The sequence below is a fragment of the Rhinopithecus bieti genome, unplaced genomic scaffold, assembly GCF_001698545.2.
Source record: "Rhinopithecus bieti isolate Rb0 unplaced genomic scaffold, ASM169854v2 scaffold_31548, whole genome shotgun sequence".
NCBI lineage: Eukaryota > Metazoa > Chordata > Mammalia > Primates > Cercopithecidae > Rhinopithecus > Rhinopithecus bieti.
The window spans coordinates 3,293,342-3,308,053 of NW_016814470.1; the positions used below are offsets into that span (position 1 = coordinate 3,293,342).

At 37.5% G+C, this 14,712-nt stretch overlaps 1 protein-coding gene across 1 annotated transcript in view; it reads right to left on the reverse strand.

The window, feature by feature from the left end:
• PIAS1 (protein inhibitor of activated STAT 1) overlaps positions 1-14,712 on the reverse strand; it is a 153,127-nt gene that overhangs the window by 11,243 nt on the left and 127,172 nt on the right. The window contains exons 9-11 of the mRNA XM_017851081.1: positions 6,927-7,087; positions 5,069-5,199; positions 4,192-4,372 (exon numbers count right to left, since the gene is read on the reverse strand). Of these exons, the coding sequence (XP_017706570.1) occupies positions 4,192-4,372; positions 5,069-5,199; positions 6,927-7,087 (473 nt within the window). The remainder of the gene's footprint in view (positions 1-4,191; positions 4,373-5,068; positions 5,200-6,926; positions 7,088-14,712) is intronic.

Sequence of the window (14,712 nt, forward strand, 5' to 3'; positions counted from 1 at the left end):
TCACGCCTGTAATCCCAGCCCTTTGGGAGGCTGATGCAGGCGGATCACAAGGTCAGGAGTTCGAGACCAGCCTGGCCAGCATGATGAAACCCCATCTCTACTAAAAATAAAAAAATTAGCCAGGCATGGTGATGCACGCCTATAGTCCCAGCTACTTGGGAGGCTGAGGCAGGAGAATCACTTGAATCCAGGAGGCGGAGGTTGCAGTGAGTCGAGATGGCGCCATTGCACTCCAGCCTGGGCAACAGAGTGAGACTCCGTCTCAAAAAAAAAAAAAGAAATACTCCAAAATGAACAGGTGGTGGAGAGTTTTAAAAGGAGAATACTATAACTGGAAAAGAAAACATAAAACAAGAATTAGGACTCTAAAATTCACTCTAAAAAACAGTGAAAAGTTTAAATAGCTGAGTAGCTTTTTTTTTTTTTTAAATTTACTAAAATTAAGGGAAAGGCAAAAGGAGAAGAAGGAAAAAATAATTTAACTAATTTTTGGGCCAGGCATGGTGGCTCATTCCTGTAATCCCCATACTTTTGGGATGCAGAGGCAAAAGGATAGTTTCAGCCCAGAGGTTGCCCAGCCTGGGCAACATAGGGAGACCCTGTCTCTACGAAAACTTAAAAAACTTAGCTAGGCCTGGTGGCACGTATCTGTAGTCCCAGCTACTTGGGAGACAGGTGAGAGGATTGCTTGAGCCCGGGAGGTCGAGGCTGCATGTGCCGTGATTGCACCACTGCACTCAAGCCTGGGTGACAGAGCAAGAGCCTGTCTCAAAACAAAACAAAACAAAACAAAACTAATTTTGAAAAGAAAAGAATTATAGTAGCCCTCTTGGAAGGAAACATAAGGGTTATATGTTACCCCACCAATACAAGAGGCTGAAGGTATATGTGTTATAGAAAATAAAGAGAAAGGAAGCAATAAAGCAGCTGTCTTTTGCTTTTAATGCTTCATGTAAAGTACCTGGGGCATGGGGATACAATTTCAGTGGTATAGAATATTTCAAAAGAGAGCTGGGCACAGTGGCTCATGCCTGTAATCCCAGCACTTTGGGAGGCCGAGGCAGGTGGATCACCTGAAGTTGGGAGTTTGAGACCAGCCTCACCAACAGGGAGAAACCCCATCTCTACTAAAAAATACAAAAAATTAGCTGGGCATGGTGGCCCATGCCTGTAATCCCAGCTACTCAGGAGGCTGCGGCAGGAGAATCACTCGAACCCAGGAGGTGGAGGTTGCAGTGAGCCGAGATGGCGCCATTGCACTCTAGCCTGGGCAACAAGAGTGAAACTGTCTCAAAAAAAAAAAGAACATTTCAAAAGATGCCAAGGTTGGATTTCTAGGAATAGAGTTCCAGTTATGACCATCTACCACGTTTTAATGAATGGGATATGAAGCATAAAACACACTCTCGTCTGCCTCATAAAAATGTTTCATCTAATGGAAACGTTGTTAAACCTCTTACATCTAGAAAAAGTACCATTTACCATTAGCTGAGTTATCTCACAATGTCTAAGAGATTACGAGAGGATTTAAAATGCTAGTCTTTGAAAACATCTCAAACAGCACAGACAATTTCTGGATGAACATTAAGCATTCAGTGGCTAAAGACAACAAAATGTTTTACATTTAGTTTTTGCCTCTAATTGCTGGCTGCATGCTTTTCTGTCAATTTGTAATAATGATTTGAAATGCATTTCAACCTTTATACTGCATAATAACAAACACAATATGCTGGACTGAGGTTTCCAGTTACCAATTAGTCATTATTATAAAATAGCTACTAGTGTTGACTATGGTATTATTCTCCTTCTAAGGATGTAAACTTTCAAATTTCTTGTTTTTATCTGCAAATAGAGAAATGTCTGGCATTTGCAAATACTATATCTGGGTTCAATTAGTCACTGGGAAATTCAGGAAGTAGTTAATGCACCTAATGTTATTTTCCAAACATCATAAACACTATTTAATTCTCTCCAAATGTTTTTGGAGAAAGAGCAAAGTAAATATCCAAAGAAGAAATACTAGATTCCTAAACACTCAAATGTCTTCTTTAAAGAAAAAATACATAGTCAGTAATACTATTGAATACTATTGAATAGTTTACATAAATACATATGACTACTATTAATAGTCTAAAGACTAGAACTAATATATATATGACGATGCATTTAACCCAAAAGTATTTATATATCCAGAGGTTTATGAAATATCTTTTAACATTGTGATTATGGCACTTAAAAAAATCACATGACAATGTGTATTTGGTCATACATTTATAAAATATCTTGGAATTGAAATTCTATAAATACTTGTTCTAACTTTAGGTAATCTGACTTTTCCTTTTCTCCTACTCAGACACAAAATACACTGGTGTAATAACAAGGTCAGGCTTGCTGGGTTACAGCCATCAAGGTAGGCTTTTATCAGAGGTCATGTTCATAAGAGTAGGATTTGTGTTTAAATTATTTACTTTGTTTAGAATGATGATACTGTTTTTAATGTCTTTGTTTCTCTCCCTATGCCAAGACAGACTACTCTATAATGAAAATACCAATGTGTGAAATACGTTTGATTGAAATCTTATTTTTTTTGAGATGGGGTCTCATTTTGTCACCCAGATTGGAGTGCAGTGGCATGATCTTAGCTCACTGCAACCTCCACCTCCCAGGTTCAAGTGATCCTCCCACCTCAGCCCTCCGAGTAGTTGGGACAACAGGCACACAGCACCACACCTAGCTAATTTTTTTGGTAGAGACAGGGTTTTACCATGTTGCCCAGGCTGGTCTCGAACTCACTGAAATCTTTAATCTCATTATACACTGTCAAACCTGAAAATGATTTGACTCCAGGCACAGAAATGCCTGCTCTTGATCTGGTGTTGTAACAATGCCATCTATGGACTTTCCTTCTCTCTCTTAGATTCTTTCTTTAGTCCCTACTGCTTGCTGGAAGGGTTTCTGGTTAGCTTCTATTCAGTTACAACAGGCCATGTGGTTCTCCTGCTTTATACCTAAAAAGGGACACATCTATTTCTAGATTTACAATTAGTGTGCCACAATTGTGCTTTAGCACAATCAGAAATCTTGCTCAGAATCTCTGATGTGTCTACAGGACTAACAGCCTGTTTTGGGAGCACAGTTGGAGTCTGCTACTTGTTTTACCACCCCCCAGAAAGTGCTAAGCTCTTTAAGGTTAAGGCTGTACTTACTCATTTTATTATCAACCATGCTTAGCTGAGGGTGTTTTATACAAAGTAGATAACAATGTTTCATGAACTGAAGCATAACCTAGGTACACTGTTATTGATATAAGACTCATGGAAAATATGGGAGAAAAGTCTGCAAAGTGGGAAATGTGTACTGCAACAGAAGTCATTCACTGCCAGCCTCATTCACATTCTGAGGCAGATTTAAATCATTGGTCTTCCTCTGCTTTCCACCTGAAACATTCAACTTGGGGCGAATTTTAGAGCATACATTCCAGTTTGAACAAATGTTCTACATTCTGTGAGCAGGAGCAGGATCACCTGGGAACTTACTAGAAATACGAATTTTCTTTTTTTCTTTTTTTTGAGACAGAGTCTCACTCTGTTGCCCAGGCTGGAGTGCAATGGTAAGATCCTGGCTCACTGCAACCTCCACCTCCTGGGTTCAAGCAATTCTCCGGCCTCAGCCTTCAGAGTAGCTGAGACTACAGGCGCACGCCACCACGCTTGGCTGATTTTTGTATTTTAGTAGAGACGAGGTTTCACCATGTTGCCCAGGCTGGTCTCAAACTCCTGAGCTCGGATAATCCACCTGCCTCAGCCTCCCAAAGTCCTAGGATTACAGGCGTTGAGATACCACGCCTGGCCTAGAAAGACAAATTTTCTTAGTCTCTCCTCCTGACTCAGACGCAGGGGAGCAATGTGTGCATTTTAATAAGCTCTCAGGTAATTCTGATGTATGTACACCAGTTTGAGAACCATAGTACTAGAATCATCTTTTGATAATAAAGAATACTATATCCAAGTACCCTTTTAGTGCACTACCCCAATCCCTCCAGAGTATTACAAACCTGGGAAAAATTCAAACTATTCTTTGATTGCTAAGTTAAATTTCACAATCAAGAATCATTTTATTTGGCAAGTCTTTAATCCCTATTTGCCAAGTTAATTTTCATGATTACTTTTTTTTTAATGTCTCAGCACTTACCCTTTATTATTTAGTGGTGATGTGGGAGAAAGGGAAGGACAGGTCCTCTTGGCAGATGGCTCTTCTTCCTCTTCATCAGATGAACTGTCTATGGTTAGGTCAATCACTTCTACTTTCTTGTTTTTATTTGAGGACTGGTGGTGAGAAGCTACTTGATGCTCCAATGTGGAGCTCAAGCATCCTATATGGGAATGATTAAAATACAAGGCAAGGGAAGGGTTATGACATCTCTCTTTTCTCAGTGTCCCTATAGTTTATCAGTTACAGTTTAGATTCACAATATTGTTGGAGCCAGAGAGTAGAAAACCAACAGTGGCTCTGTTCTACTAAGTTTAAAACCATTATTTAATAATAGTAAATTATTTTTCAAAATAATAATAAATTACTGAATTAGAGCGAACAATCAAAATGTGTCTTATGTCCACTTCAGAAGAAAAGTAATTTGAGAGCACAGACTGTATATTAATTTTTGTCTGTATAATATCTAACATACTTAAGAAATACGATGATAGCATTTTCAAAACTCATAGTCTCTTTCCAACAAAAACATATTAAAAGCCAGGAAAAAATAAATAAATGAAAACTGAACCTTTACTACTCTGTACCAAATCTGTTAAGAATTTAAAAAGGGTACAGTTTCAAAAGTATGACTTTACAAATGACTAATTATATTACATTACTTTGAAATCTTATATCAGAAAATTTTTTAAGCTGGCAAAAAAGTGAATTTAAAAGGATTTCTATCAATAAGTTAATAGGAATCATTAAGCTATCCACAAACTGCTCAGTGTTTTTTAAAAAATATATGGATTTTAATATTGAAAACCAGACTTACAGCAGTAGGGAGACTGCCCCTTCCTTGTGAAGAACTACTCACCATCGACTCCATTGTAAGAGGCAGAAACTTCTTGTACTTCCTTTTTCGATCTCATTGGTGCCCAAGTGCCATCCTCCTTAAATTGTATTTCATCACAGTCTGTACAGTACTTTAGGATTTCCATAAACAAGCTGTAAGAAAACAATTCATCCTTAGAATATCATATTTTAAATGAAAATAAAAGTTGAACAACTTAAGTTATATTTATTCTTAAAATCTAGTGCTAAATAGGAACATAGCTGCCTAATTTATGTCACATTTATGTAAGAAAATATGTGACCATGAAAATGACATTTTCAAAGATTTTAATCATATGGGAAAATGTTCACAAAAGTGAGAAAAGGTCAACAAAAGAAAGCTTCATTTCAAAATGAAATTATGTGTGAGTAGTATATAGATAGTAGTTACCTCTGGGTGGTACCTTCATGGGTATTTATTTTCTTCTTTATACGTTTTGCATATTCTAAATGACCTACAATAAGCATGTCTTATTTGATAAACTGAAGCAATACATACACAAATATGTAATCAAAGATTAAATCTCTTTGATAAAATATTGTAACAGACATTTAAAAACATATAAAGAATGCATAAAATTAACTATGGCCAAATTCTTAGGTTACAATGTTAAATGAAACCAAAGGATAAAAATTATTAACAGTGTACAATCACAACTATGGAAAGACGAAAATTGGAAAATTATGCACCCGAAAAGCTTTTATTTTCCTGTGTTTTACAATTTTCTTTAAAACAGTATGTGTGTACATGGCTTTTATAACAAGAAATGGGAGAACCTAAAGCTATGTTACATATAAAGTTGGAAAATATTACTATTTAATTCTGATTTACTACTAAGTGATCACCATCATTTCTGAAAATTAAACATAAAACATTTAAGTTACATGTTTTTCTTTTTTTCCCCCATGACTGGTGTGACATCTTTCAAGCTCCAGGTTATACTTGTATTGCTAAATATACTCAATTTCTGATATTACCACCTTTAGGCTCCTATGTTTTCTTCAATACTATAGGTAAGTTGCCTTAAGTCTTTCGCTAGAAAGTACAGGAAATATTAAGTACAGGCCGGGTGCAGTGGCTCACATGCCTGTAATCTCAGCACTTTGGGAGGCCAAGGCAGGAGGATCACTTGAGCCCAGGATTCGAGATCAGCCTGGGCAAAATGGCAAGACTCTGTCTTTACCCCCCCCAACCCCCACAAAATCAAGTAGATACCTCCTTTTCACAATTGTTTTTGTTTAGTGGCAAAAGCAGGGAAAAAAGGAGGCTGCAGAATAGGAGAACATTTAGAGGACCATTCCAAGATGTCTGGTAGGACAGATAAAACAAAGGGGTGTTAAAAGCAATAATTGGTTATTGTGATGCTATAGGTGGACAAGACAAAAAAGAAAAAGAAGATCATGACTGAAGCTGGATCTAATCTCCACAAACAGGTTAACTTCTATTGAAAAGCCCAATTTTGGATGAACCTGAGTTAACCCAAATTTCCCCACACATTTTTTTTCCAATGTGATCTGCATATCTAGGGATGGATGGACTAATGACAGGAAAATGAAAAGGTGTAAGCACACCCTGCTTAAAACCACTAGTGCTTTAAACGACAAATGCCAGGAGACACTGACAGTAACACATGTATTTTCAAAACAAGGGAACATCGAGTTAAAAAGATAAAATATTCATAACACTAATTTGAAATAAATTACTTTGAAAGTATTGGTTTGCAGATTCACAAAAATCCTACAAATACATAACTTAGAATTTTCATCCCAAATCTGATGTGTAACAAACCCAGATAATATATGGTCATTTCAAGGTACCAAAAACACTTAAAGTAACATACCCATCAATAATAAGGTGTTCATATGGAGCCTTCTTATCACAGACAGGACAAACCCAGGTTGGTTTTTTCTCATTCATCTGAATGTAAAGAGTTGCATCAAAACATTGTAGATGAGAACATGTAAGGGCCCGACATGGAATTGTCAGCCGCATTTTACCAAGCTTTAAAAAGGGAGAAAAAGTAAATATTAGGTAATTGCTATTCAACATTTAAGCTTTGACAAAAATTTCCTAGAACACAACAGGTAGGCATGCTGATTTAAAGCATACTGTGTTTACTTTTCATCAATGTAGGAGAACATTAAACACATTTCCTGTGAAATATCCATAGGTTTAAAAATTACAGCATTTCTTTGGCTATCAAACAAAATGACTATGGAAAGTCTACAACAAGGGTTATTTACTAAAATCCACAGCTCACAGATCAGCTTTTGGTGGAGAGGGTCATAACCCCTTGAATTATACTCAAAATTTCGTGTGTGCATTTTTCTGGAGAGAGTTTCACCAGTTTTTTTTAAAAAAGAGATGGGGTCTTGCTATGTTGCCCAGGCTGAAGTGCCAACTCTAGTCACAGGCACAATCATAGCACTCTACAGCCTCAAACTCCTGGGCTCAAGCAATCCTCCTGCCTCAGCCTCCAGAGTAGCTGGCAATACAGGTGCACACTACCGTGCCCAGCTTTTCTCAAATTCTTAAAGCAGTCCTTGATCCAAAAAAACAATTTAAGAACCACCTAACTAGGGATTAGGGAAAATAGAGAATGTCTTATTAAATACTGCACAATACAGAAATCCATTGATATTTGCTATCAGTCTTACCTATGAATAAGAGTGGTTCACAGGACAAAACTGAATCAATAGTCATCATTCCCCATGATGTTTGGCATAATTGCCAAGTGGCAGCTCTGAGGAGGAAGGCAGGTGCACACACACTCTGCATTGCTTCCTCACTGGGAACCATCATGAGCAATTCAGCCTACAGCCCTGGACCTCTAGCATCTCCAGCATGTTAGGAGACTTGTTGCCCTGCAAATACTGCTTCAGCTGACATGCAGTGAGTCTATCCAGGGAGAAAGTCTGCTTCATCTGGTCCCTGAGCTGCTAGCTTTAGCCCAAGGCAGAGAAGCCACCCAGAAACCTGCACAGGGAGCTACCATATCACTATCTCATTCCCCAGAAGCCAGCTTGTACCACTGTAGAGTCCCCAGATCCCACAATGGCCATATAGTAGAGAAGTTATCTACTTTCAATAACCACATTATTTGCCAAGTACCAGGAAAAGATTTGTGAACTTGAAAAATACAAAGGCTTGTGCTGGAAAGGATGTGGAGGAATAGGAATGCTTTTACACCGTTAGTGGGAGTGTAAACTAGTTCAACCATTGTGGAAGACAGTGTGGCGATTCCTCAAGTATCTGGAACTAGAAATACCATTTGACCCAGCCATCCCATTACGGGGTATATACCCAAAGGATTATAAATCATGCTACTTATAAAGACACACTGCACACATATGTTTATTGCGACACTATTCACAATAGCAAAGACTTGGAACCAACCCAAATGTCCGTCAATGATAGACTGGATTAAGAAAATGTGGCACATATACACCATGGAATACTATGCAGTCATAAAAAAAGATGAGTTCATATCCTGTGCAGGGACGTGGATGAAGCTGGAAACCATCATTCTGAGCAAACTATCACAAGGACAGAAAACCAAACACCGCATGTTCTCACTCATAGGTGGGAACTGAACAATGAGAACACTTGGACACAGGGCAGGGAACATCACACACCAGGGCCTGTCATGGAGTGGGGGGCAGGGGGGCGGTATAGCATTAGGAGAAATACCTAATGTAAATGACGAGTTAATGGGTGCAGCAAACCAACATGGCACATTTATATATATATAAATATATACATATATATATAAAAGAAAAATATAAAGGCTTGAAAAGAATATGAGTTAAATGAGGAAAAGATTCTTGGCTTAGATCAATTTCAGGGAAATGTGCAATTTCCTAGTCTACCAGGAAATCAACTGTCATTTGGTGCCCAAAATAATTGCTTTGATCCCAATGATTTACGGTGTCTCTAAGAAAGGCATTTAACCTTTCTGGGTCCCTTTTACTTTCTCTAAGGTAACACTGTTTCCTCTTTACTTCAACCAGATGTAGCCATGATGAATAAAAATAGAACCCTGAACATGCTATAAACTTATTGAGAATAGAGCAATGCCAGTTTACAGTATCAGAAGTATAACCTGGAAGGACCTAGAGTAAAAACTGTAACTCCCTTCTGTGTACTCCCAACTCTATACTCCTGCATATGAATACAATCAAGCACCACATAACATTTTGGTCAACAGTGAACCACACATATGATGGAGGTCTTCAAATTATGTACAGTACACAATACCTGATAATAGACAGCCATGTTACTGGTTTCTGATTTACTATACTTTTTATCATTATTTTGGAGTGTACTCCCCTCACTTATATATATTTTAAAAGTTAACTGTAAAACAGCCTCAGGCGGGTAGGAGAGAACAGCTCCGTGTTTGTTACTGCCACTGAAGACCTTCCAGTGGGACAAGACGTGGAGGTGGAAGGTAGTGATACTGATGATCCTGACCCTGTGTAGGCCTAGGCTAATGTGTGTCTTAGTTTTAACAAAAAAGTTTAAAAGTAGAAAACAAAAGTAAAAAATGTTAGAAAAAAGCTTATAGAATAAGGATATAAAGAAAGAAAATATTTTTGTACAGTTGTACAATGTGCTTGTGTTTTAAGCTAAGTGTTATTACAAGAGTCAAAAGTTAAAAAATTAAAAAGCTTATAAAATAAAAAAGTTACAGTGGCCGGGTGCAGTGGCTCACGCCAGTAACCCCAGCACTTTGGGAGGCCGAGGAGGTAGGATCACCTGAGATCAGGAGTTTGAGACCAGCCTGGCTGACATGGTGCAACTCCGTCTCTACTAAAAATACAAAAATTAGCCAGGCCTGGTGGCATACGTCTGGGATCCCAGCTACTTGGGAGGCTGAGGCAGGACAATCACTTGAGCCTGGGAGGCAGAGGTTGCCGTGAGCTGAGATCGCACTACTGCACTCCAGCCTGGGCGACACAGGGAGACTCTGTCTCAAAAACAAAAAACAAAAAACAAAAATCAAAATTACAGTAAGCTGAGGTTTATTATTGAAGAAAGAAAAATATTTTAAATTTATTGTAGCTGCAGTGTACTGTGTTTATAAAGTCTACAGTGATGTAAGTGATGTCCTAAACCTTCACATTTGCTCACCACTCACTGACTTATTTGGAGCAACTTCCAGTCCTGTAAGCTTCATTCATAGTAAGTGCCCCATACAGCTGTACCATTTTTCATCTTTTATACTTTTTACTGTACCTTTTCTATGTTTAGGTACACAGATACTTAGCATTGTGTTACAACTGCCTACAGTATTCAGTTTTGTAACATGCTGTACAGTTTTGCAGCCTAGGAGCAATAGTCCCAAGGTACGTAGTAAGCTATACCATCTAGGTTTGTGTAAGCACACCTATGATGCTTTTGTTGAACAACAACACCTATGATGCTTTTGTTGAATAACACACCTATGTTGCTTTTGTTGAATAACAACAAAATCCCCTAATAATGCATTTCTCAAAAGGTATCCCCATCATTAAGGCATGCACAACTGTATATTACTTATTTATATGTGTGTCTCCTCCTACCAGAAACAGGATGGACTAATTTCCTTGTCCCCATACTTGGAAATATACAGCAGTAAGACAGTCCCGTGCACTGATAAAGCTTCAGTTGTGCATGATGGGCAATTCCAGGAGGCACCACTCATGGAAGGTATGCAGGTCGTACTCAGTAATTTATAGTGCAGTCTGAGTATGAGTTCTGGTGTTAGAATGAATCCTGGCCCCACTACGTACCTACTGTGTGAATTCTGAGTGTTATTTTATTTAATCACTCAGAGGCTCAGTTTTATAAAATGGGGATAAAAATGGGATCTACACAATATGATTGTGGGGATTCAATTACGTTTACTGCATAGTACCTGACACATAGTAAGTTTTCAATAAATAAAAATAGTATTAATTAACATATTTGCTTTAAATCACTTTGTACACTAGGAAACCCATCCAAATCTCAGCTTAGTAATTCTTTTATTCTGGGCTCACAAAGTATTAAACAGCTTCACCAGACTCCCTTACTGCACTTCTACTCAATTTTAATTTTTTTATTTTTTGAGAAAGAGTCTCCCAAGCAATTCTCCTGCCTCAGCCTCCCAAGTAGCTGGGATTACAAGCAGGTGCCACCATGCCTGGCTAATTTTTGCATTTTGAGTAGAGACGGGGTTTCGCCATGTTGTCCACATTGGTCTCAAACTCCTGGTCTCAAGTGCTCTGCACACCCTGGACTCCCAAAGTACTGGCATTAAAGGCGTGAGCCACCTGTCCAACCAATTTTTTATGATTTGATTTACATAAGCACCTGATAAAAAGGCCAAAAAGAACAAAGTAGTTACAACAGAAAAATTACCATTAGGCAAGATACCATGTGGCATTTAGTTCAGAAACATTTTCCACATCGCAATCTGGTTGGTGGTACCAAGTTACATTTTTATATCTTATGTCAGACCTTAACTTATCTAGGAAATACAAATTCCTATTTTATAAGGTACTTTTGCTATTGCCTTAATACTAAGTAGAAAACCACAGACTAAAATTCTAGACAAATACAGTAATAGTACACAAGGTTTATGAACTGTAGAACTACCAGACTACTTCTGATTGTTTATGAAAACAACGGATAAGATGGTAAGAAATAAAGATTGTTTCAGAATCCAAGCCATAGGCAATGAAATTTATACTCTGAAAAGCAGCTGTTTTCCAAAGGCCTTCATCTCACATACCTTTACCCCATGATCTCCAGCTGTCAGTTCATATCTTTTAGGCAAGAGAGCAACTCTCAAGCCTTTATCTTCAGCTACACTGACAAGGTGACCTACAGAGTTTTTAAGGAATGCTGACGCAGAAATGGTGCAAGAAAGACATAAATGGGTACATAAAAGCAAAAGTTCACTTTCAAATGCATTATTAGCTGTCACACAAATGCTTTAGAATCATAAAATAACTATTATGTGATAATTCTTATATGCGTGATTTTTTAAAAAATCACTAAATTCTAAATAATTATCTGAAAAACAGATATCGATTTTCTCTAACTTGGTATAAGGAGAGAAGCTGAACTTTGAACGTCTTCATCTTGTGATTACAAATTCTTCCTTTCCCTTTATAGGACATAAATTATGTTTGAATTATTTGCATATAAACACTTTAACTCCCAAATGTGTTTTCTAATGCCACTAACTTTACAATAATAGTGCTATCTATATTAGTAACTGATGATGCTGCAAGAGAAAACATTCTAGATATAAGTTTTAACCAACTTATATTTTAAAAGCCCTAAAATGTCAAAACGTGCCTTCTCCTTGCAAAAGGAAAAAGTGTGACATTAAAAACAATTTTGGCTGGGCACGGTGGCTCACACCTGTAATACCGGCACTTTGGGAGGCTGAGGCAGGCGGATCACTTGAGGTCAGGAGTTCAAGACTAGCCTGGCCAACATGGTGAAACCCCATCTCTACTAAAAATAAAAAATTAGCCTGGCGTGGTGGCAGGCGCCTGCAATACCAGTTACTCAGGAGGCTGAGGCAGGAGAATTGCTTGAACCTGGGAGGTGGAAGTTGCAGTGAGCTGAGATCACACCTGTAATCCCAGCACTTTGGGAAGCTAAGGCAGGTGGATCACCTGAGGTCAGGAGTTTGAGACCAGCCTGGCCAACATGGTGAAACTCCATCTCTACTAAAAATACAAAAAATTAGCTGGGCATGGTAGCGCTCACCTGTAGCTCTAGCTACTTGGGAGGATGAGGCAGGGAAATCACTTGAACCTGGGAGGTGGAGGTTGCAGTGAGCCAAGATCTGGTCACTATACTCCAGCCTGGGTGACAGAGCAAAACTCTGTCTCTGAAAAAAAAAAAAAAAAAAGAAAAGAAAAGAAAAGAATAATTTCACAAGTTTTTTTCACAATAATATTTCATAAATACATTTCCAGAGTTTATCTTCTTCTATCAATTCCAAGTCATTTGTATTTGAGTTTACAAAGCAGTTTTAAACTGCTTTGTAATTTAAAAGATTCCTCCACCTCTATTTTAATAAATCAGAACCATAAAATTCCCAAAGAGTAAAACATTTTAATTATTTTGTTGCCTTTAGCTAAATGGCACAGAAACAACAGAAACTCATTTATTTTGAGCTCCGTACATCACAATAAGGGCAATTGTAATGCACAGTAAGACATCATATTTACATATTTCAAAGAGAGCAAATCTCCTTTATTATCCTATCAATTTGATATATAGATATTACTAAATTTTATTTTTGAGTAAAAACATACCTCAAATGTATGATCTTACTATTTCAGAATAACTGTGAGGGATTATCCCTTTAGCCAAATAGAAACCCATGAAAGTATTATAATTATATATTTTACACATACATACACACATATACACAATATACACATTCTGTTTTATACTCTGAATTTTTAAAGCAGATGTCAATTTAAAATGAACTGCTGGCTGGGCGTGGTGGCTCACGCCTGTAATCTCAAGGGAGGCCAAGGCAGGAGGATTGCTTGAGGCCAGAAGTCCACAACCAGCCTGGGCAACATATGAAGACCTTGTCTCTACAAAAAAATACAAAAATCAGCCGGGTGTGGTGGCACATGCTGGTAGTCCCAGCTACTTGGAGGGTTGATGCAGGAGCATTGCTTGAACCTGGGAGGTGGAGGCGGCAGTGACCTAAGATGGCAGCACTGCACTCCAGCCTGGGTGACAAAGTGAAACCCTGTCTCAAAGAAAGAAAAATAAATAAAGGTGCAAAGAGCAAAATGTGATTAATAGTTTCTAATAATATAGAGATGAGCACCTGAACTACAGAATTAAAACATAGTTCCACAAATAAAACTTTTAAGATTCATATTGGAGTGCTTATTTATATGAATAAATGCTTCATATATGTGTTAAACATAAGGCCTCAGGTATATTAGTACAACTATAAACACTTTTAAGTGAGACTGCAGAAAAACACTACTCTTTCCAGTGATTTAAATAGAAAATGAAGTGTATGTACTTTTCTAAACTTACTGTATTTTCTGAATTGGTGTTTTACAACCAAATGAGGCGGCAAAGAACAATGGAGGGGGAATGGATAAATCAGGGTTTTGGAGAAAGAGGGTAGAATAATTATACATCTTTTACCTTTTCTTTTAAAACATTTTGGTCTTTTCTCACCCTCTACTTCCCCAGTGTGTGAACCATTTTCTAAGCATGAAACAAACACACACACACACACACACACACACCCCATACCAGTCTCCTTTACAACCTAGGCTGTTGTAACATTTACCTGGCTACTTAAAGAATTTTTAACACTAATATAAAAAGCCTGGAGTCAAAATATTTTTCGCAAGAAAAAAATTGGCTTTATTATAAAGAGGAATAAAAATAAACGTTACAGGAATAGAAGGATATATACACAATGATAGAATTTGGTGATTTCAATTAACTTCATTGTATTTTTTTCTATCACTTACAGAAACTAATTCATGATCTACTAATTTTTTCATATTATGTTTGAAGTTTCATAAATTACAAAAAAACTTGTAACTACAAATAACATTTAATTTCTATTTAAATTCTTTATTTCTTTAAGAATA